Raw genomic sequence first — 22,634 nt, 5'->3', positions numbered from 1 at the left:
GAATTTAAAATGCATAATTTCAGTTAGGGTGAAATTATGGGCTTCTCTCCTGAAGCCAAAAGAGGGCGTATCGAGAAAAATATTACTAATGCACGTTTATTCAAAGCATGAGATAACATGACTATCTGTGGAAAAAAAGTGCATAATGTTTATAAACCAGTTATAATTAATTAAGTTGCTTAAATAACTATAAACAAAACAGCATCATGCATGTATGCATCGTTTAATACAAAGGACCGAAAGCCAATCACACGGAGTACATTTTTTTCATTTAAAAACGTGAGATGCTGTGGGGTGGGAAAAAAAACCCTGCCATAAAGTCTCGAGATATGTTTTTTCAAAGTTAAACTTGCATTAATTTTACATGGCTTTCTAAACATGCAGCTCTTTTGTGCAAGACGCGAGTGCAATGGTGATAGATGTCCCTCTAGAAAATGCGCGAAATATGCATTCTGTGTAAATGGCTTGGTTTTAGTTTTGATCAAAACAAAACTTAAACACTCTTTTTCCGCAATATTTTTAATGAACAACGCAGCAGCACAGCATCTAGTGGGTTCAACTGGATTATATGAATTATAATGCAGTGACACCTACACCGTCATCGCATCTCGTGCGCCGCTGATAAGGCTGTCTGACGCACACCTAAAATTCGAATGCAACGTTTTTGCATTCGAATGTGGATTTTTATTTTAAATTCAAATTTTTTTTTTTGACAGCCCTAATGTACCATTGGTGCTCATAAGAAACTACTTTCAAAAACAAGTACATTTTATCACTTTAGTTCTGTTTATGTTGCATGCCAAATTACTTTTGAACCCCTCAGTTAACATGATTGGGAACTACATTGTCTGTTAAGACTTCGAAATAGGTAGCAGAGATAGTAAGTGTAAGAGATGGTGATTTTACCAAAAGAATGAATATACTTCTTAGCATAACTGTTTTGTGGTTATTGATGGCAACAGAATGCTTCTCTGAAACTCTTTAAGCTTGCTGAATCGTACCTCAGCAAACATTCAGCTCCTGTGGCTCTATGATTAAAAGCTTCTCTAATTAGATCAAACTGATAGCACCCTGGCGTCATTCCAAAGCTCAGCCCCTTGAGAAATCTCTTGTACAGTCGTACACAAGCCAAGTGTTGGTGGTAATGCTTGAATGTGAGCACATGCTGCGATTCTGCTCGGCTCAATCCTGTTAGACTGCTAAATTCAACTCAAGTATGATGAGCCCGATCAATTAAAAAGGGGTCGTGTCTCATTGTTGATCCTTGATGCTGTGCTGCTCCTGAGGCGTCTCGCTAATCGAGATAAATCGCTATCTGAGTCGCTCCGATCAATATGTGCTTCACAACAAACCCTTTGACTATCCACAGACACGGCCGGCTCCATGCTGTGCATGTCTATGGCTCACCGGATTTCACATTCACTGATTTTGTTGTGTTCTTTGACCCTTGATGGGGAACATTCGGCAAGTAAACAGAATTTGATTTGATCTGTAAGAGGAGGAGAGGAAATTAACAGTGAATTAGACGTGTGATGTTTTTGAAATTTTGTCGATTACTTGCATGTGCACATCTGTGCAAGTTTCAGGCCCTTGTCAAATAAATTTTTTTGATTATAAACATTTTAATGTAATTTGGTGCAAAGGGTCAGTGATAAGAAAGTGTCCACAATAAAGAAAATGAGAAAAACATCTTTAAGAAATCTAGTTTTAAACTCACTTTCCAAGTTTTTGGAAATGTACTCTGTATTCTTGTAAGTTTCATATGGCTCTGATTTATTTTTTATTTATTTTTTTACAATTTTCAAGAACACTTTAAAAGTAATGACTCATACACATGTCCTTGCAAAGGTTTCAGACCCTTGTCAAATAAATGTTATTGCTTTACAAACAATTTAATGTAATTTTGTTCAAATGGTCAATGACATGAAAGTGTCCACAAATAAAATAAACTGAAAAAAAAATCCTTAAAATATCTTGTTTAAAACACAAGTTCTTTAGAAATGTACTGTTTTTATTTAGTTTCATATGGTGAAACATGAAATTAGAATAAAAAAAAAAACCTTTTCAAGAAAAGTTTAAATTGAATGACTCTAAAAATGTCATGTGATGTAACCATCAAGTAAAAAGTGTAACTTATTTTCCTATACATTATTTGTAAGTAAGTAAATAAATACATTTTACAAGGTAAACATTTTTTATAAACATCATGCATTAATTCATAACTGTTTTGGGGAGTTGCACCACATGACAGTTTACAAACTAAACTAACCTTACCAAGTCATAAAAAGTTCAAAATGATCTGATATTTAAGAGACTTACCGACATCCGTATAATTTCCTGTTTAATGTTTCCCCCCCCCCTGCATATTGGTTGCACCACATGACTTTGATTTGGAGGGAAAATGTTTTTCAAATATTTATAACAAGCAAGAGTTTTGTTTACAATTTTTTTTTAAGAAATAATGATAAAATATTATGCTAAACTACTTAAGGCTTTTTTTTTAAAACCTTTTCAAGTTGTATCACACTGACATTATTTACTTAATGCCCTCCATGAAAAAAGAGGTGTATTTAAGTCATTGTATATATGATTTGCACTTTAGATAAATAAATAAACAAACAAACAAACAAATAAATAAATAATTAACGCTGCTGGTTTTTTGGGATGCCTATGTACCAGCTTTACATGTTGTTCAGTCGCAATATGGTCGAGTGGTGCATCTTTAATCCATTCTCAAAAACTCCCCTCAGTAGCTCGTTCAAAGTGATCACTGGCTTCTCTTTTATGTTCCCACTGAGAGTTTTGAGTGAAAGCCTTTCCTAGGCACTATCTGTGTACCTTGATGTAACTTCCAATTCTTGATAACTGAACAAATCGCGCCCAATGGGACATCTCAGCGCTTGGATGCTGTTGTGTACTCTCCTTAATTTATGCATTTGTAGTTAATCTCCAACTACTTTATGCCTCATTTTCACAGTTGTCCTTCACATTCACAGCCCAGATAATGATCCCTCAGCTGTGGGGGTTTTAAACTGAATTTGTGTTAGTTATTTTAATGACTCACAGGTACAGGCCATTTGCAACATAATTGTGTTCACATTACATAGAGCTCCTGCAACACAGCCATGGAATATCTAAACAAACATTTTGTTTTTATAACAGTTATTATGTTATGACCTTCTACCACTTAGAGCTAAATAATCATTGTTAAGTCCAGTCACAGTACATGACTTCAATCTTTAAAAAACAAAACATTCGTTTAAGACCCCATGAAATAGTTTTCCTGTGCATATTTTCTATTGAAACAGGAAGTCAGGGCGAAACATTTCAGAGAACATTTTTCTTTATTTTAATTATTCAATAGAATTAGGTAAGCTTATATAAATAGATAATGCATTTTAACTTGCTAGTTTAGTCAGAGGTGCTACTTACAGTATAGGGACATTTACATTCTAGAATGTATTTTATTGGCCCAAAAAAATGGTGTATTCAATTGTATAAGATCAATATTTCTGTTCTGTTTCAGGAGAAAGATCATAGTGTGTTTCTCTGCTAAAAGATCATTTTGTCAACTCCTGCATATAGATTAACTTGGCACAAACATGGACTAAAAAGCCACAGATTTCCATTTGAAAAATTTCATTAAAATGAAAATTTGCCGAAAATCTACTTACCTTGAGGCTATCCAAAATGTAAATGAGTGTGTTTCTTCATTGGAACAGATTTGGAGAAATTTTGCATTACGTCACTTGCTGTCCTCTGCAGTGAATGGGTGCCGTCAGAATGAGAGTTCAAACAGCTGATAAAAACATCACAATAATGTCCATCAATTAATGTCTTGTGTCTTTTTAACTTCAAACTATTGCTTCTAGCTAAATTAGAGGTCCTCTATCATAATAAAAGGGAGAAAATCAGGAGATACATATGCACAGATCAAGCACTGTTTACAAGTGAAAACAGTCCAAAATAGTACTAAACAAATATGTTGGTGGATTTTGATGTGAGAGGACAACAGGGGATTTACTTTTTCCCTGGAGGAACCATTATTACGGATTATGTACCCGTATTTTGGCCGTAAGCAATTGTTTAAAATTAAACATGTTTTAATGATGGATTTGTTCATTACAAACACAGATTTTCACTTCACAGGACATTAATTGATGGACTGGAGTAGTGTGAATTACTTGTGGATTATTGTGATGTTTTTATCAGCTATTTGGACTTTCATTCTGACGGCACCCATTCACTGCAGAGTGAGCAAGTGATGCAATGCTAAATTTCTCCAGATTTGTTCTGATGAAGAAACAAACTCATCTACGTCTTGGATGGCCTGAGGGTTAGGATTCAAGCAAAAGGCTTCCAGTCATTGAACATGTTTTTCAACATACATGCTAGGGCTGTGCAATTAATCGCATGTGATTGTCATGCGCATCTCATCAGTAAAGCCGGTTCCGTGATTGGTAGTAAATCGCCATCACCTGTTTTCAGATGGAGCAGCATTTAATACACAGAGCCTTAGTTCACTGACAAGTTCCATCTGAAAGCAGGTGATGGCGATTTACTACGCATTCACGGAACCGGCTTTACTGATGAGATGCACATGACAATCACATGCGATTAATTGCACAGCCCTAATACATGCATTAAAAAAATTAGGCTACCAAAAGCATTCAGATGGACTACAATAAGCTTTATTTTTAAAATAAGAAAAGACAGCATGAGGGCCTTACTATATTCTGTAATCACCATTACATGGCCATATTATTGTCATCCCTGCTAATTCAGTGATTTTACGAATCTTGGAGCAACTGTAGGGTGTCGCTTCCAGTTCACTGAAGGCGATCAAAAGACAACAGATAATGGGATAAGGTGTATTTGCGTTCACGTGTGTGTGTGTGTTTGATGCATGGTGAGTATCTCAAGGTCATTCGATGCATTCACAAATGTTGCAGCGGTGTCCACTCTGTAGATTATATAGGGATGTGGATTGTTTTACCATTCAGTGGTATTGGTAACATAAACCTTCATTAATTATTGTTATCGCTTACCCATGCCAGATTCCTATTATGTTCACAAATATCAGTCCTATGAAATTTGAGAATCTTTGTTAAATAAAAAACTAAATAAAACAAAGCTTACATTCCTCAATGCAAAGTTGAGAAATCCAGGCAGATTAGATTATATTTATTATTATTATATTATTAATCTCTAATGATAGTTGACTGTACCTTCCCTGTAGGCAGAATCATGCATTCATGGATTTTTAGCACTGTCCTGTAATATATCCTTGTAATATAATATTTTATATGTATATCACTGGGGGGAAAAACAGGCATCTGTGCAGGGATACATTTTTAACTGGTTTTGTTTATCATAAAATTATTATTTTGTGACAAATATTTATTTAAATCAATTGCCTGAATGAACCATCTCACTAAAATGTACTAGACTTCAAAATATCAGAGAGGACATTCTAGAAATGTACTTGACTATTACCTCAGTTTTCTTGGCTGTAAAGTTGCAATTGCAGTACAGTGTGGGGGATAAATAGGGAAGTAGTCATTTGCGAAACATGGTACTTAGTATCTGGAACTTGAATCGAAAATACTAAAGATTCTCAGGACACTAATATATTGCCTATGTACCAACATATAATATACACTCTTGTTTAGATCATCAGAAGGCGAATTCATAGATACTAAACATGGTATATGTAAGGTTATATGAATGAGTGGTTTATCGTAAGCATGAATAAAATAGTCTATAATACAACAGATTAATACAAAACAGCAATAATATACACAATGGCCTGAAGAATGTGTGTGTTCATTCAAAGAAAGGTTTTCCTATGAATTAATTAGAGCACAGTCCATTTCTATTCTGGCTTTGTCCTGGATTTTCCCTGCTTTACATTCTTTTGGCCAATAAACCCAGTGATATCAGCGTTGGTTGCCATGCAACAAGGGGCCGGTTCGGCTTCCTGGGGTGTTACGCATTCCGGGGGGAAGGGTTCATGGGTCCTCATATGGCTTTTTAACTGAGGGGGGTTACAGAGTATTTGTTAAATATAAAAACAAAATATATATTGTGTGTTTGATTGGTCCAGACGCTACACGACGCTATATCACTAATTAGCTTGTTACAGGAAAGAAAACCACTGAGCCACTGTCATGCTGCTCAAAAATCTTATTATTAGCATTGCCACTTTTGGAGTGAAATTTCAGAAAGTCGGAAGCAAAGGTCCACAAAAATCCTATATTGTTTGTGAATGATTCTCTTATATATTCATCTTATAACTCTGTATAGATTCTGTGGATTTGTAAATTCTTTTTTTAAAAGACTCAGTATAAATAAAAGTAAAAAATATAATTTTAATAATAATAATAATAATAATCCAGCTTTTAGCACTGCAGTTGCTATTGCACTATACCTTTGAACTATTTGGGGTAATCGGTCAGTGTGAATGTTCTTCAAATCCATCATTGTCAATTTTTCTGCGCTTGAAACATCTAGTGGTTTCATCTGAACTCAAAACTGTGTGCTGCTCTTGTTGGAATGACAGTCTCTGGAAAGCATTCAGCTGTTTCGAGCTGTCTTGGCCTCACAGGTGGAACTAAACATGACGGAACATTCTAATGAATTGCATGAAGCTACTTTCAGATCTCAGGGGTGGAGTCTCATTTTCAGCAACTGCATCTGTTGCTTGATAAGAAAATGTCAGTTTCATATCATCTGATGAACATTGCCCTGTGGGAGGCAGAGGAGAGAAACACTCTGGGCCGTTAGAGTCAAAGTGTCTCTCTGCAGTGCTGCCGCAATAAGATTTCTGTTTTTCAGGACTCAAGTGAACTCAGGGGAAATAAGGCACACATTCATTTAAATGGGTAAATAGTTGAGTGCATTCCATGATGTTGTAGTCTGAACCTTGACACATAATAGGCCGTAGATCCCTGCTGGGTTTGTATGTTACAGTGGGTCCATCCATGTTAAAACAGCTATTATTAACTCAAAGCAGACTTCATTTCACCAACAATTCATATTAGCAGTGTTGGGGGTAAAGCATTACAAGCAACGCACGTTACGCAATCTGATTACTTTTTTCAAGTAACTAGTAAAGTAATGCATTACTTTATAATATACAAGAAAATATCTGAGTTACTTTTTCAAATAAGTAATGCCAGTTACTTTTTTTCCCCCACTGGTTGACCGACAGCTCTCCTGTCCCCATGTTGAGAGAAATCGGGAGTAATTGCAGAGGTGTTGTGTGCGCTGTGTAAACATGATGGTTACTATAGTTCTAGACTAAATGTGAAAATGCATTTACTCGTCTCTCTTGCACAAAAAACTGATTCAGTATTCCTCAAAATGGATAAAAAAACTGTGAAAAGCAAACTCAGGATATGACGCAAACCTGCAATAATTAAATATGTTAAATAACACAAATATCCTTTGTGTATTCAATTAACAAGTATCTTTGCTGCCGGCCTTAAATGATCCAATTCATACCTTTCTGTTCTTCATGCATCCTATTCTTCATGTAATCCAAAAGGGCAGCACAGCTGAAAGGTTTGTTTGAGCTGCGCCCTCTTCTGTACAGACGTGAATTTAGATTTCATTCAGCCTTTTTCATTTCACTTTTGGTGTGAAAGGGCTTTTACACTTGCCAAGAATATAACTTTTTATATTAAAAACAAACAAGCAAGCCCAGGCCAGATTAAAAAAAAAAAAAAAAAAAAGTCAAGTCACAATAAAATCCCTTTTTTTTTGTATTTATTTCTTACACTGCTTCAACTATTATTCATAGTCACCTTTTCAGAGCATTACTTAGCAAATCTACTCTGTGAACAAGACGCAGCATCTGTATATGTCTGAGCACATGTGCACTTTGGTCAGAGTTGTAATTATGTGATTAAGGTGTTTACATGCCTATTTCTTGCATTTAAAACGGCATACGCCACATATTTTTATATGATTATGCTTGCTACGATTATCAGCTTAATCACATTATTTTGATTGAAGTATTGCATTTACATGAGGTAAAGTTTAATCACAATATTGCCAAAATCCTATTATAATCGCATCAAGTGAAAGTGACATCATCACTTCATCCACCTACAATTCCTGCCGGTACAGAGACTCGAACCCACAACCTTTGGGTTAGAAGTTCGACTCTCGAACCATTAGGCCACGACTGCCCCAAAAACGAGGCGCGCTTCAGATTTGCCACGACTGCCCCAAAAACGAGGCGCGCTTCAGATTTGCCACGACTGCCCCAAAAACGAGGCGCGCTTCAGATTTGCCACGACTGCCCCAAAAACGAGGCGCGCTTCAGATTTGCCACGACTGCCCCAAAAACGAGGCGCGCTTCAGATTTGCCACGACTGCCCCAAAAACGAGGCGCGCTTCAGATTTGCCACGACTGCCCCAAAAACGAGGCGCGCTTCAGATTTGCCACGACTGCCCCAAAAACGAGGCGCGCTTCAGATTTGCCACGACTGCCCCAAAAACGAGGCGCGCTTCAGATTTGCCACGACTGCCCCAAAAACGAGGCGCGCTTCAGATTTGCCACGACTGCCCCAAAAACGAGGCGCGCTTCACAGATTTGCCACGACTGCCCCAAAAACGAGGCGTGCTTCACAGATTTGCGTGTCATCATTTCGAAGGGGCCATGCATGCTAATCTGCTCTCTATCGGTCCAATTTTAGTATATGTGCTGCTGTGGCGAACACATATATGAGTGTGCATGTAAACACACTCATTAAATATTAAACATAAATATGAATAAAATAAACTGAAATACAAGCAACATAAAACATTTGCACTTTCTTAAATATTTCTTAATCTTCTTAAACAGTCATGCGACAACTAAATATAGGGTGACCATACATGCCATTTTCCCCGGACACGTCCTGGCCAGGATTTCTATATTGCCAAAAATAGCCAGGTTTTGGCTTTGTTTTCCTGTTTTCATACTTGCTGAAGGTAATGATCGCTAAATATGTCTGATATGTAACAATATAAGAAAGTACTGAATGCATTTTAAAGTGATGCAGAAACCCAAGGTTTGTGGTAATAGAAAAATGTATATGGATATTTTTTTTGAAAGAATCAATACCAAATAAGTAGCTTTTGAGTATCAGTATAATTAATACTGCAGTATTGGTGTGACCGTCCCTAATGATGACGTATTTGTGCAGTGACTCTCAGAGCAGCACTGGAGATGAAGTTCACATGAAGTGTCCTCATATAGTGAGACGACAGACCCTGAATACATCACAAGCATCACGTGTAGAGTATGTGTAGTAGACAAAACTGTGCTGCTCATTCACTGAGAGACTTTTCATAATCACAGATGATTTGAAGTGTACAGCCCTACTTTGATTTATTCCAAATTGCTGAATTCTGTGACATTAGTTGTTAAAAAAAGAAAAGAAAGACAAAATAAAAAAATAACAATTCCATCTGCGTTTTCTGCATTGTGGAAATCATTGGGACTCTTAAACACAGCGATTCTAATGAATCGGTCTTACTGACCAACATGACAGAGCTGAGTCTGAATATTAATCTCCTATCTCTTGGCATTGATAGCTCGCATACAGTACACCGTGAGATGTCTGTTTGATGTGTGTGTTTTCATCTGGAAGTATTTTAAAGCTCATCTGCAATATTTTGCTAAGATGTTTCCTCACTTCAAAAAAAGTCATTGGAGTCTACTTGGTTGTACAACTTATTTCATATTAAATTCTATTAAACCCTGACTTAAAAAATCGAGTTGAATCACAAACCTCAAGCAACTCTCAAAGCTGCTTATACCTTCATGTGGTTGCAGTGTCACTGTTTTAGTGATTTGTGAGTTGAATGTTAAGGACGCCACACACTGAATCTTTCACTTTGGTTAATTTCCTTGTCATTTGGCTTAACCGCACAAATAGTTTACCCACAAATAGTCACTCTTAAAGTGAGACAAAAGTGCACAGTGCTTATGAATTATCTGCATCGATGAATAAATAAAAGGTATTCATTTAGCTTCATATGAACAGTGCAATTTATTAACACTTGAGCACATTCAAATCTTTAAAAACTGTACTTTAAAACTCACCCTAATTCATTGCAAAAGGCACCTGTTTCGTAGAATGATCTCTAAACAGAGGACAACGGAGAGCATTTTCTGACTAGACATTGTGAGGTTTTCACAGTGCGCCATATGTGCCAAAATGGACTCTTCTTATATTTTATCAAATATTACAGTGTTTAGAGAAATTAGCAAATAACACTGATCCAATCAATTCTCAGTGGACAAAATAAAGCCCTGTACATTTTTTTTTCTTGTATGAGAAGCCATTGCATTCAGATATTTCACAATATTAAATTACTGCCTTAGTTAACGTTCAGAATGGCTCTCTCGGGTTTTGAATCTGTGATCCAGATGTTACAATTTCCATTTCATGACGACTTATAAGCCTAATTCATTGCAAAAGGCACCTGTTTCGTAGAATGATCTCTAAACAGAGGACAACGGAGAGCATTTTCTGACTAGACATTGTGAGGTTTTCACAGTGCGCCATATGTGCCAAAATGGACTCTTCTTATATTTTATCAAATATTACAGTGTTTAGAGAAATTAGCAAATAACACTGATCCAATCAATTCTCAGTGGACAAAATAAAGCCCTGTACATTTTTTTTTCTTGTATGAGAAGCCATTGCATTCAGATATTTCACAATAAAAGCACAAATGTCAGGACATGTCAAAACTTCTCCAGGGCCCAAAACACCCTCAGACCCCAGAGGGTTAAATTACTGCCTTAGTTAACGTTCAGAATGGCTCTCTCGGGTTTTGAATCTGTGATCCAGATGTTACAATTTCCATTTCATGACGACTTATAAACCCTACGCTTTTGTAGCATTTTACGTTCACTTAGTTAATGTTTCTTGCACCAGTTGTAACATGAACTTTCTTACAATATGACCCCTTTAAAGTGGCCATGACATGGATAATTGTTTTTTTTCATATTTTAATTTTGTTGGTTTGCTTATAATGTTAATAAAGGGGTTTTTGCGCCAAAAAAAAATATCATATTTCAGACCCTTTGTCTGAAATGATCCAGTTTAAGAGGTGACTCCTTTAAGGCTTGGAAACAGCCGATGTTGTGAAATATCGTAATATGTATTGTGAAATACTTTACGGTTTGCGATGTAGCTGCTGTCAGATACAATGCACTTGGCTGTTTCATTGTTCAACAGAAGTTTCTTTGCCAATGATCCATTGAGACATACAGTAAATAAATCTGGAAGCATCAAAGCAAATATTCCTTTACTCTTCAGTTTGTCCTGTTGTCGGGAGAAGCTCAAGCGGATATTTTGTCTGTGTGACGTCACAAATCCCACAACATCTAAACAAGCCATTGTTGGAGATTGGTTATATACAGTTTTTACAATTCTGTTTGGTGACACTAATGATGCATAAACGACACACTTCATCTTTGAAACATATTAATAAAGATTCTAAAAGATAGAGATGGCTCCAAAGCCTCAGCTCATGGTTTGAAAATAGTTTTTTTCAAATGTGTTTAACATGATTTAATATTGTTATATATGGTATTTTTGATGTGTGATTCACAGATGATGCTGTTCTCAGCCTCTCTGAAGAGAAACTAGGTGTCAGTTTAGAAGGGGAAAAAAAGAGATCTTATAGTTCCCATAGAAACAATATCCTTTAAATACTCTCAGTATCTGATGGACTGACAGAACCTTGCAAGAAAAAAGACAGAAGCATCTTCAGTTAACATTTATCTCAGGTTTTTTATTAAAGCAGTGTGTTCATTATTTTTGTTTACTCTGTGTGTAAAAAGGTTAATTTGGCCCAGTGGCAGCAGCGGTTATCCTGAACTCATCTAGTATTAATCTGATATACTGTATTTGCATCCCATGCTAAAGAAACAGGGGTTGTCTTGCATTAGAGGGGAGGCATTCACTGCTGTTTATCTCTCGTAATTGTGAATACTTAAGCAACTGTTTAACATTTAGCTTTATGGCAGTATGCTGCAGTTTCCATGGTGATACAATAGCATGTTCAATTATAGCTTGATAAGGACAGTTGAAATGTTCATTTACATCCTTCTTTATATTTATTATATCTTTATATCAGGTTTTTTTCCCCTTCATTTGCATTTAAAATGAATTTCACTCATTTTGGAGAAATGGAAGACAACGTTACCTACCATTTGGTTTTAAAGAAGTCTTATTTCACTGAAAAAACTAAGAGTTAAATTAATTACATTAACTGAGTTCCTATAACTGAAAATTCATAGTACTTAATAGTAAAAAAGTTACAGTACATGAACTCAAAATACGATTGTATTAAGATCAACTTTAACTGAGTTGCAGCAGCTTTCTAGTTCCCAGCATGCTTTGTGTCAGACTGTATGTGTAAAATGAAATTTAGGGTCTTTAGAGGATAAGCTAAACTTTAAAGCTATGTACTGTATACGGCATGTTGCTTATATACATGCAAGTTTATAGTGGTGGTCTCTTTGCTCTTTGCAAAAAAATATGATATGCAAAATATGGTTATGTTGTATAACAACCAGTTAATATGCTAAGATTAATGCATGTAATAATTCACCTATGTGTTTCTTTGTGTTATGGAGAATTGTACTTATATTTGGCACTCGACAAGTGTTACTTTTGGCCCTTGTGTATAGGCCTATCTATATTTCTTGAAGTGTATAATTGCCTATTATTCCCAGAAAGTATTGTATTGATATTTTCTACCAAATTATTGCTTGAAACTGCTTTATATTTGAGTGATATAATGGAAAGTGTTCAGTTCATGTAAATAATGGCCACACATTTGGACAGTTGAGCAATTTTTGGACTCATTCTTCATTTTTTCTCAAGATTGGTACAACCTAAAAATGGTTGTTTATTAAGACTGGATTTGCATAATATAAAATATGTTCTTAAATGACATTGAACCCCTATAATCTGACGAGCTTATGAAGTTTCACCGTCCCGTCATTTTTGTGATTTTTCAATTCGACCTTTTTCTTTTCTCTCCTCTCTGTCTGTTATGAAGTGAGGAGCTGTTTATTGGATGAGGCGTTCGCTAGCAGGGGCCGATGGGTCCTGCCATCAGAGCGCCACCGTCCTGTGTGTGCGAGGGCAACAGTGGGCGTGAGTGGGAGACTGAATCAAAGGTGAGCTCCTGCTCAGGCATCCAGCGCAACTCTTTTCTCTGGCGTTCACTTCCTTCAGCTTTATGTAACAGTTTACTGGGACCAAACACAAATAATGAATTCTCTCTCAGACGTTGATGTTGTCTGAGTGTAAGCGAAAGCCAGCTGTCTTTTCTCTTTTAGGTGTTCGGTTAGATTACCGTCATTTTGGTGAAGAGGAGCTTAGTGCCTGAAACCTCTTGTCTATCTTGTTTGAAGGTTAGTTACTGAGTTGAGTTCTTCTGCACTTCCTCCATTAGCTGTTTGCCAATAGCACACTGCCACACCAATATTTAAACGGCAGGTGATTTCGAGGGTCCTCAGTTACTCCCTACAGGAAGGCAATCCCCTCCCTTCAGTGATGTTTTTAGTAGTGCGACTCACATGACTGTGGATTGATGCCTGTTACTCTGCTCTCGTCTTCAGTGATCTTTTGTTTCACTTGAGATTTGGTGTGGAGGTGGGAAGACTTGATAATGCCGAGTTATGCAACTGGCACTGGAGAAGATACAAGTGCAGCTTTCCTTAAGTAAATGCAGTTCATTTTCTATCTCATCTGTAGGGTGCTTGGGTGAATTGCTGTGTCCTCCTGGGTCATTCCTGTTATTCAGCACCTTTTGAACTCTGTAACTTCTAAAAAAAAATGAATATGATGTGTCGTAATTTATTAGAGTAAAGGGTATTTGTCTGAGTGTTCTGGAAAATGTTCTAGCTCAGGCACTTTATTAATTATAACTTGATAATTTTTAAGTAATTTCAGGAAAATAAAGAGGATGGAAATAAAGAGCTGGAGATAATATTCCATTATTTAGTGAGGGTTTAAGAGTTAGCATAGGCTACATGAGAGTTGAAGTTAATTTGGAAAGATTTCAACCTTTCTGTTAAAAATATATGTTTTAATGTTCCGATTTCTGTAATTTTATCAAATTGGAAAAAAAAATGGAATATTTTAGAACAGTGGAACAAAATTTAAAGGCCCCATGACTTTTCTATTGGTTTGTGATTTATTGGACAAGAATGAAAGAATAATGATAAAGGATAAGGATCATTTAGAGCTTGGCAAAACTAGAAAAATGTATATGCATTATGAAAATGCCAATAGAGTTTTAATATTTTATTCTGTTTTAAGACTTTCAGGTCTAGACATTTATTGCACACACACACACACACACACACACACACACACACACACACACACACACATATAAATATAGTTGTTTTGTCCCATTTTAAATAAATTAAATGTTTAATTATTTAAAAAAATTAAAAAATAAGTATATATATATATATATATATATATATGTGTGTGTGTGTGTGTGTGTGTGTGTGTGTGTAATGTGTGTAAGATTAACTAGTAATCTTATTTGATACAAACAATTCATAGGAAGAATTGAATTGTACTTAGAGGACTGTAGATTACATAATTTTAGTCTGTACTAAAATTTCTTCTTAGATTCCACATTCTGTGACATCAGTGCCATGTATCTTTTTTATTTATTTATGCATTGTTCCTTGGATCGCACAATTCTAAATATCTCTGGTTGCTCAGGTAGTGACCCTGAATGTGTCATTGTGTGTAATTGTGTGTCAGGCAAGATGCTAAACGTGAGACCACATGGCTGTCTTTCTTTGACTCATTTTGTTGCCACGGCAACCACATGTTCTTTGTCATTTTCTGTAGCAATGTGTTGTAAAAATAGAGAAGCAGCAGAGGAAATGTTGGGAATGTTGCATATTCAAACCTCGCTGGGTTGCTTTGACTTGGAGGCTCAATAATCATTTTAGAGCAAGATCCATTTACTCTATCCTGAAGTCATCAGGCTTATGAGCTCTTTATCACACAGTCATCTAGAAATCAGGTCTGAAGTATACAGATGTATAAATTGTAATAATTCTTGTTTGCAATCCAGTGACGGCTGAGAACAGCAGTCCTGCTGTGAATTATTGTCATCCCTGTGTAACAAACTCTAAAATCAGCTTTTCATGGTCAGAGTTCTCAGCAATGGTTACCATGACAACTCTGTGTTATATCTCATTCTCTTTGATATACTGCAATGGATTATGGGCCCTGGGCATTATGTAAGAGGAGATTTAGCGCTAAAGGTGTTTCCTGCTCTGATGTCTCCTCTGGCACATTGGCATCTTTGCTTTAATTTGTCATTTACTGATATTAGCTGTTATCCTATATGATGAGAACACATGGTTTGGATGATGCTACATTAGACTGGCTGTTTGTATATCTCTTACACACTGAAAAAATAAGAAAATAAAAAATACATTTATTTAAAGTGCATTTTAATATTGGTCTAATCAAAAACCACGGTTTTGGACAGTTTGTCTAAAAGCAAAAATGTTTGTCTAAAAAGTATTTGATGTTCAAATACTTTTTGTTGCTTTAAATAAATGTTTGTAAAGTTGTGATTCTCCTTGTAGCTGGTTGGTTTGGTTCATGGCTTATAAAGACTTTTTGGTTACACTTTACTTGAAGGGGTGTGCATAAGACTGTCATGACACCTTCATAATCATGACATGACACCTACATAATCATAACAATATGAAGGTTTTTTATGCATGTTTATGACAACTGTCATTAAGTGTCATTCCCTCAGTTATGTAATTTTTAATGCAAAGATGACATTGTTTGAGATGTCTTTGTTATGGGCTATGATTAGGGGTAAGGGTAGGGGTAGGGTTAGGTCAAATAATGTCATATTTGCATTAAAAATGACATAACTGAGCGAATGACACTTGATGACAGTTGTCATAAACATGCATAAAACCTCCTTCATATTCATGACATGTGTCTTTAGTATAGGGACCAATTCACACTATTAACTAGTTGCGTATTAGCATGCCTATTATATATTGTATTATATATATTATAATATTGGCTGTTTATTAATACACATTAATGTCTTATTCTGCATGACAATTTTCTTCATCCCTAATCCTACCCAATACCTAATCTTAACAACTACCTTACTAACTATTAATAAGCAGCAAATTATTAGTTTATTGAGGCAAAAGTCGTATAGTTAATGGTTTGTTAATACAGAGAATTGGACCTTAAAATAAAGTGTGACCAAAATGAGATTATTTAACAATAAGAGTATGTAACAAATGAGAGTGTTTTATTTTTATGTTGGTCCAAAGTTTCTTTTTTTGTTGGTTAGTTTGTTTTTCAGTGCATCCTGGTGGCTGTACCTCACATAGAGCTTTCATATGGCTTTAGAAGTCTCCCAAAACAGACCTCAGTGCTGCATTTTTCTTTGAAAAGTAGCTGAAACAGACCTGAAGGTGTGGTATGATATAGTGGTTGGTTAAAATTGGACTGTTAGCCAAGACTGCAGGTTTGAGCCACGATCCATGCAAATCCATGTGAGCTATCGTCATCGTGCCCTTGAGCAAAAAACTTAACTTTCTGGTTAATCAAGGTGAATTTTCTCTGCGATGTGTGTGCTGTAAGTTGCATAAAAGCATCCATACTTGAAACTAAATTACAGATTTGTGCTCTCCTGGGATCTCAGGGCATCTCTTTTCAGTGTTTTAGGCTTGTTGAATCTAATACAGGTTTTCTAAATGTTACGTCAGAAATATGCAAAACCCTTTTTTTCCTCTTGTGATCATAATTCTTTTGAAAGAATTGAAAGAAGATTCCTTTTCTGTCAAGATTACTCTAACTCACAATCAAAACTTATAAAATAAGCAAAGAGAGAGAGAGGTTTCCTGCAGGACCCCATTAGTCAGAACAAGCAAGTCTATTTGAAAGACAGCTAAATACTTTATTTCTTTTCTTTTTTTTTCTTTTGGATGTGAACCATGGTAGTATAACGTGAGGAGCTCTATAATACCCAGAGAGAGAGTAATGTGGCATCTTTCCTCATGGGCACATAGTTATGAATACATGTGGCTCATCACTGTAGATCTGCAGGAAAATCTGTCTTCGTTTTGATTGAGTGATGGCAACAAAAGAAGGTGCACATTCCCAGACCCTTTACTGGAGACTATCCTGAACTGTGACATAAAAGCCAGTCAAGACAGTTATTATACAGTTTTTTTTTTTTTTTTTTTTTACAATATATATATACTGCATGCAGAAAATGATAACATTTAAAGCATTTACCAGCAAGTGTTTAACTGGATCATTCTCACCAGCCAAAGTCAGAATACCTTGAAGTGGAGATGACAGTAAGGACATTGTAAATGTAAAAATAATTAAACTACATGTTATGGTCTTAGAATAATAAATAACATTAAACAACAGTTGGCTCTGATCCTTTGATTGGTTGAGCAGTGCACCAAGAAGTGCTGATATAAAAAGGTGAAATGCATTTCACTGTTTTTATCACTACTGTTTTCCAGACAGACTGTCATTCTGTGCATCAGTGGTGGTGATTCGTTCAGAACACTAATCCAGTCAGGAACTAAATGAGTCATTGAACTATTCATTCATCAGTTTTGTTAAAAAACAAAACAGGTGACTGTCTTTATGGCTAACTCATTGAATCATTAATTCAAATGATTCTTTTTAAAAATGCTGATTCATTCAGAAATGAAACAAGTGACTGTCTTCAGGAGTGAGTCATTGAACCCTTCACTTAACCAATTTGTAAAAAAAAAAAAAAAAAAAAAAAAAAAAAATTATATATTATATATATATCTGAAAAGTAATTCAGAAACCAAACAAGAGACTGGCTCTGTCCGAAATTGGAGTCGGTACTTCTTTTGAGAAAGTAAAAAAGAATGTTCATATCAGGGGTGTCCAATCCTGCTCCTGGACAGCCAACATCATGCAAAGTTTTACTGCAACCATCTCTAGCAGACTTGCCTGGCAGTCTGTAGTAATTCTGAAGACCTTGATTAGCTGATCCAGGTGTGTTTAATTAGGATTGCAGCTAAACTCTAAAGGACAGTGGCCCTCCAAAAACAGGTTTGGACTCCCCATTCTATATATTATGAATGGGCCTCATTCATGAAAAATTTGTAAATATATGAGTAAATTCTGAGTAATTCATGCGTAAAATGGACCTTCCCGAAAACTCATTCACAATTAGTATATTCCCCGCCTTTGAATTACAGCTACACAAATGATGTATCTAGGAATGGTGTGGAATCCTTTGGACTCAATTCTCAGGTTTGGCAAGTTATATTGCATAAATGCATAAGAGATTAATAGGCTATGCCTAACAATAAATGAATAAATTAACTAGTGTCCACCAGCGCGTCTTTAGCCAGCTGACATAATGCCTGGTGCTCTTCTGAAAACGACCAGCTGGTGGTGCTTGAGAGAGAGCTTTGGAGGCACTGCATTTTTCTGGAGTGACGCGTTGTTTGCTATGATTTGGAATATTCACGGCAGTAACATGTTACGAGTGTCTTATTTTGAAGAATATTACTGAATATAAAAATGCAGTAACCAGCAATGTTACCTTCTCCATAGTTGTGTTGTACAAGTATGATGGTTGGTCAATGTAGTGTTTGTCCTGCCCCTCCTCCACTGTGATTGGACGGCTATGTAAAAAGGGACAGTGACGAGCTCTGCGTTTTACCAAAAGTTATAGAGTAAAAAAACGGGGAAAAAAAGACAGGGCAAATGAACTCATTATATAATACATAGTGCATAAAAATGCAGTGTCATCAGTTTGTCTAAAAGAATACAGAATGTTTGAATGTTTTATGCACCATTTACACGTGGTAGGGAGCAGTTGTAAATTTCTTTCGTGCCAACTAACATTTTCAAAATACGAACATTTTCATGAATCAAAAAATTTAAGTCAGAATGACTTTCCGAATGATTTACACAACAATTTGTTCTGTTTGTGTTTCATGAACGAGGCCCAATGAGTGTAGTACAGTATGAATGTAATCCAGATTTACTTTACAGATCACTTTACTTTTATTCACAGATTCAGATGATGTTTTTGATCCAGATGATTGTTTTATGAATACCGTGACTTCAGACATACTACTCTTTTCACATACTGTTTTTGAACCACTAGTAGGGAACTATGTATATATAAATCTAGCCACTGTCTTTATGAGTGAAACATTCAATCGATTCATTGAAAAACGATGTCCTTCTTACATTATTATCATTTTAGAATCTTCCTAAACCATTGCTAGTTACTTGATGGTTTTGAATTAGTAACAGAGGCTTGAATTAATCTAGCAACTAGAGTTCATGAAAGGTTCAAATCACATTGTCTGCATTCGCCGAAGTGAAAGTTATTTTCTTCCCAAAATCAAAATGCAAGTTATACAGGTTTTGAATGACTTGAGTGTAAGTGTTGACAGAATTTTTATTTTGACCACAAAAGTTTAGCCTCGTGTAAAATGAAATCTTCCGAAACAAGAGTGAAGATATTGTTGTGCGAGACAAATAAACTTAAGACTAATCTAGTAAACCTGCTCATCTTTAATGTCCTTCTCTTTATTTCAGACCAGCAGTATTCCTCCTGGTCACCATCCCGAGATTTCAATGAGGATAGTAGCCTCACTCCACCCAGGAACATGAAGGGCTTATCAGGTGGTCGTGCACCGCACCAGATTCCCACACTGCCCCCGTGTGGACTGGTGGAGTGTGAGCATCTCCATGACCTGCACGGCATGCATGTGTCCGATCTGCGCCACTCCTACCTGCTCAGCCCCACGGAGACCTGCGCCATGGACTTTCATCACCGTCTTTCCCCCCGCAGCTCCATTCACTCCGACTGCATGATCATGTCACCCGTGGCGCTAACTTCCACTGCCCCTGCCGACCATATCTCCAGCAGCACCTTTCCCAGAATGCACTACAATTCACAGTACTATGACCCAGCTTCCCGGGAAGACTGTGCAGCCATCTCCACCTCAGCCACATCTGCCGCTGCTGCAACATCCATCTCTCACCACGGCAGCAGCAAGAGCAACCGCATCCCCGCAAACCTGCTGGACCAGTTCGAAAAACATCTTCCGCTTCATCGCGACGGCTTCCACACACTCCAGTACCAACGCACATCTGCCGCCCCTGGTGGGGAGCAGCGCAGTGAGAGCCCTGGTCGCATCCGACACCTGGTGCACTCTGTCCAGAAGCTCTTCACCAAGTCCCACTCACTGGAGGGATCGTCCAAGATGAATGGCACCAAAGGTGACAGTGGAGGTGGGGGAAGCCATCACCATCACCATGGTAATCATCACTCATCCAAGCATGGCAGCAAGCGCAGTAAAAGCAAGGAGCGCAGGCACCGTTCAGGGACAGGGGGCTGGTGGAGCTCGGATGACAACCTAGATAGCGATAGCACCTACCGCACGGCCAGTGCCTTGAGCCGCCACCATTATGAGCACGTAGGTCACAGTTTCCCAGAATCCATGCACACTCACTTTGGAGACCACTCACTCAAAACCTCCAAAAGCAACAATGATGTCAAGTGTTCAGCCTGCGAGGGCCTGTCCATGGCACCGGAGGGAAAGTTCATGAAGAGGAGTTCCTGGTCAACACTCACCGTCAGCCAGGCCAAAGAGGCCTATCGAAAGTCCTCCCTTAACCTAGAGAAGCCCATGATGCATCAGGACCTTAAACCATCATTCCGGTCCTCACACTACCTACAGGTGGGTCATGGCTTTTTAAAACATATCCACTTCCATCCTTGAAAAGGTGATATGATGGAACCCCAAATACCTTTAAACCAGCAGTTGTATGATGGGAAAGATGAACAAATGGTTTAATGGTTTATCTGTTATGCTGCAGTCTGTTCATGAAGGGAATTTGTATAATTTTTTTTTGCATGTGTTTGGTGTATCAACACATATCTACTTTGATTTTGGTGTAGATTTTGACAGAACATTCCCTTGGACATTCAATAATTGAGAAAGATGTGCATTTTATTAATATTTAATGTTAAATCATTTTGTGATATCCTTCCTGGGGCTCAAACAGTAGAGCATGGTGCAAACAACAGCAAGGGCATGATTTCAATTGCCAGAGACATTTTGGACCAATGGGATTTTGCTATAGGCAGGGCTACCCATAAACCCAAAACATACTGAATGCAAGTATCTAAACGCTACTCAAGCATAATTTTATGTATTTTCATTGCAACATGTATTTGGTTTAAAGGCACATGCGTTTGAGCCCCTTTGAGTACTGCGGTTTGTTACCAACGGTTAGACCAATGCAAGACCATTGACCACTGACATACAGACTGTTTCGTCACTAGTTTAAAACCAATAAGGGGTGATTCATGAACTTACAGAGATTGTGCTGCCATGATGGTGCCCTTGAGCAAAGGTCTTTACCCCAGGTTACTCCAAGGTGATTGTTCTTGTAATAAAAGTAGCCTTTGGATGAGATACACATGAACGTTTAAATTATGCAGGCCCCTTAATTGATATAGTAAATGTACTGGTTTTGAGTGTATCTAAGGGAAAACTGTCGGTTTGGTCCACTTTCTTTTACTCAAACAGATGTGTGTGGGGCATAATGCAATTGAATCAGGTAATTGATTATCTAGTGTTATTGTTTAAGGCCTGTGGGAATCATTGATGCCTAAGAATGGGGGATCAATACAAACAGGATCTGTGATGTAGTGTAAGACTGTGCAGTTAAAGCATGTGGTAGTGAGAAACTTTTATTTTATAGATAGCTATATGTTTGAATTATATTTCATCAAATAAATGCTATGATATACAACATTTCATAACTTTTATTTTGTGTAGTAATACCAGAGGAAATAATTAGAGGAAATAATTACATTGGCTTACAAGTTTTTTTCTGTTTTGCAGATAAGCGTCAAAAGTGGGACTTTTATATTGACAGTGCCTGAGCTTATAATTTGACAGAGCAGAGAACGCCAGCATGTTTTAACAGTCCAAAATTCCATATCAGTCCACCACTGATTCCATTCAGGTGACACAACATGTCTGTCAAAATAGATCTGAATCAAATAAATTGTCACACTGTTGAATTGAATTGAAGTTTTATACTGCCTCTGATTCTCATTCTGAATTATGGCATGGGGCACACATAGGCCATGCTGACTGCTACACAGTTATTTAACTAATCAGTTCCTGACATCTTCCTCCTTGAAGGTTAATTATGGCATAAGTACCAGTAGTCTCCTTGTACTGACAAGCTAAGCACTACTTTGTACAAATCTTCAGCACATACAGCATTGTCATGTTTGCATCGGAAAAAAATGAAGCCTGTCCTGTTGTTGACCTTATTAGAGACTTATTAGAGATGACAGCCTGGCTGAGTTGTAAGTGACATTAAACTGGATACACTCACTAATTAACATTCAGGAATAAGTGTGAACTTCAAATCTGATTTCATTATAAGTCTGTGTTCCAGTGTGTTTAACCAGCCAGATGTGTATTGTACATACATTAGATTAGATTAGATTAGATTAGATTAAACTTTATTGTCACTGTGCAGAGTACA

At 36.9% G+C, this 22,634-nt stretch overlaps 1 protein-coding gene across 3 annotated transcripts in view; it reads left to right on the top strand.

Annotated features, from left to right (window-relative positions):
- LOC107549525 (disks large-associated protein 2-like) overlaps nucleotides 1–22,143 on the top strand; it is a 49,664-nt gene extending 27,521 nt beyond the window's left edge. The window contains exons 1-3 of one of the 3 annotated variants that reach the window (XM_016230644.1): nucleotides 4,725–4,869; nucleotides 19,656–20,803; nucleotides 21,977–22,143. In XM_016230644.1, the coding sequence (XP_016086130.1) occupies nucleotides 19,727–20,803; nucleotides 21,977–22,030 (1,131 nt within the window). In that variant the 5' untranslated portion in view covers nucleotides 4,725–4,869; nucleotides 19,656–19,726 and the 3' untranslated portion in view covers nucleotides 22,031–22,143. Of the gene's footprint in view, nucleotides 1–4,724; nucleotides 4,870–13,135; nucleotides 13,199–19,655; nucleotides 20,804–21,976 lie in introns of those variants that run through there. The other 2 variants (XM_016230645.1, XM_016230643.1) reach the window with 2 other exon arrangements.
- The last annotated feature ends 491 nt before the right edge of the window (nucleotides 22,144–22,634 follow it).

The sequence above is a fragment of the Sinocyclocheilus grahami genome, unplaced genomic scaffold (assembly GCF_001515645.1).
Source record: "Sinocyclocheilus grahami isolate Dianchi unplaced genomic scaffold, SAMN03320097.WGS_v1.1 scaffold374.1, whole genome shotgun sequence".
In the NCBI taxonomy this organism is placed as follows: Eukaryota; Metazoa; Chordata; class Actinopteri; order Cypriniformes; family Cyprinidae; genus Sinocyclocheilus; species Sinocyclocheilus grahami.
Note: the sequence above shows the minus strand (reverse complement) of the source record. Positions and strands in the feature narration are given on the sequence as shown.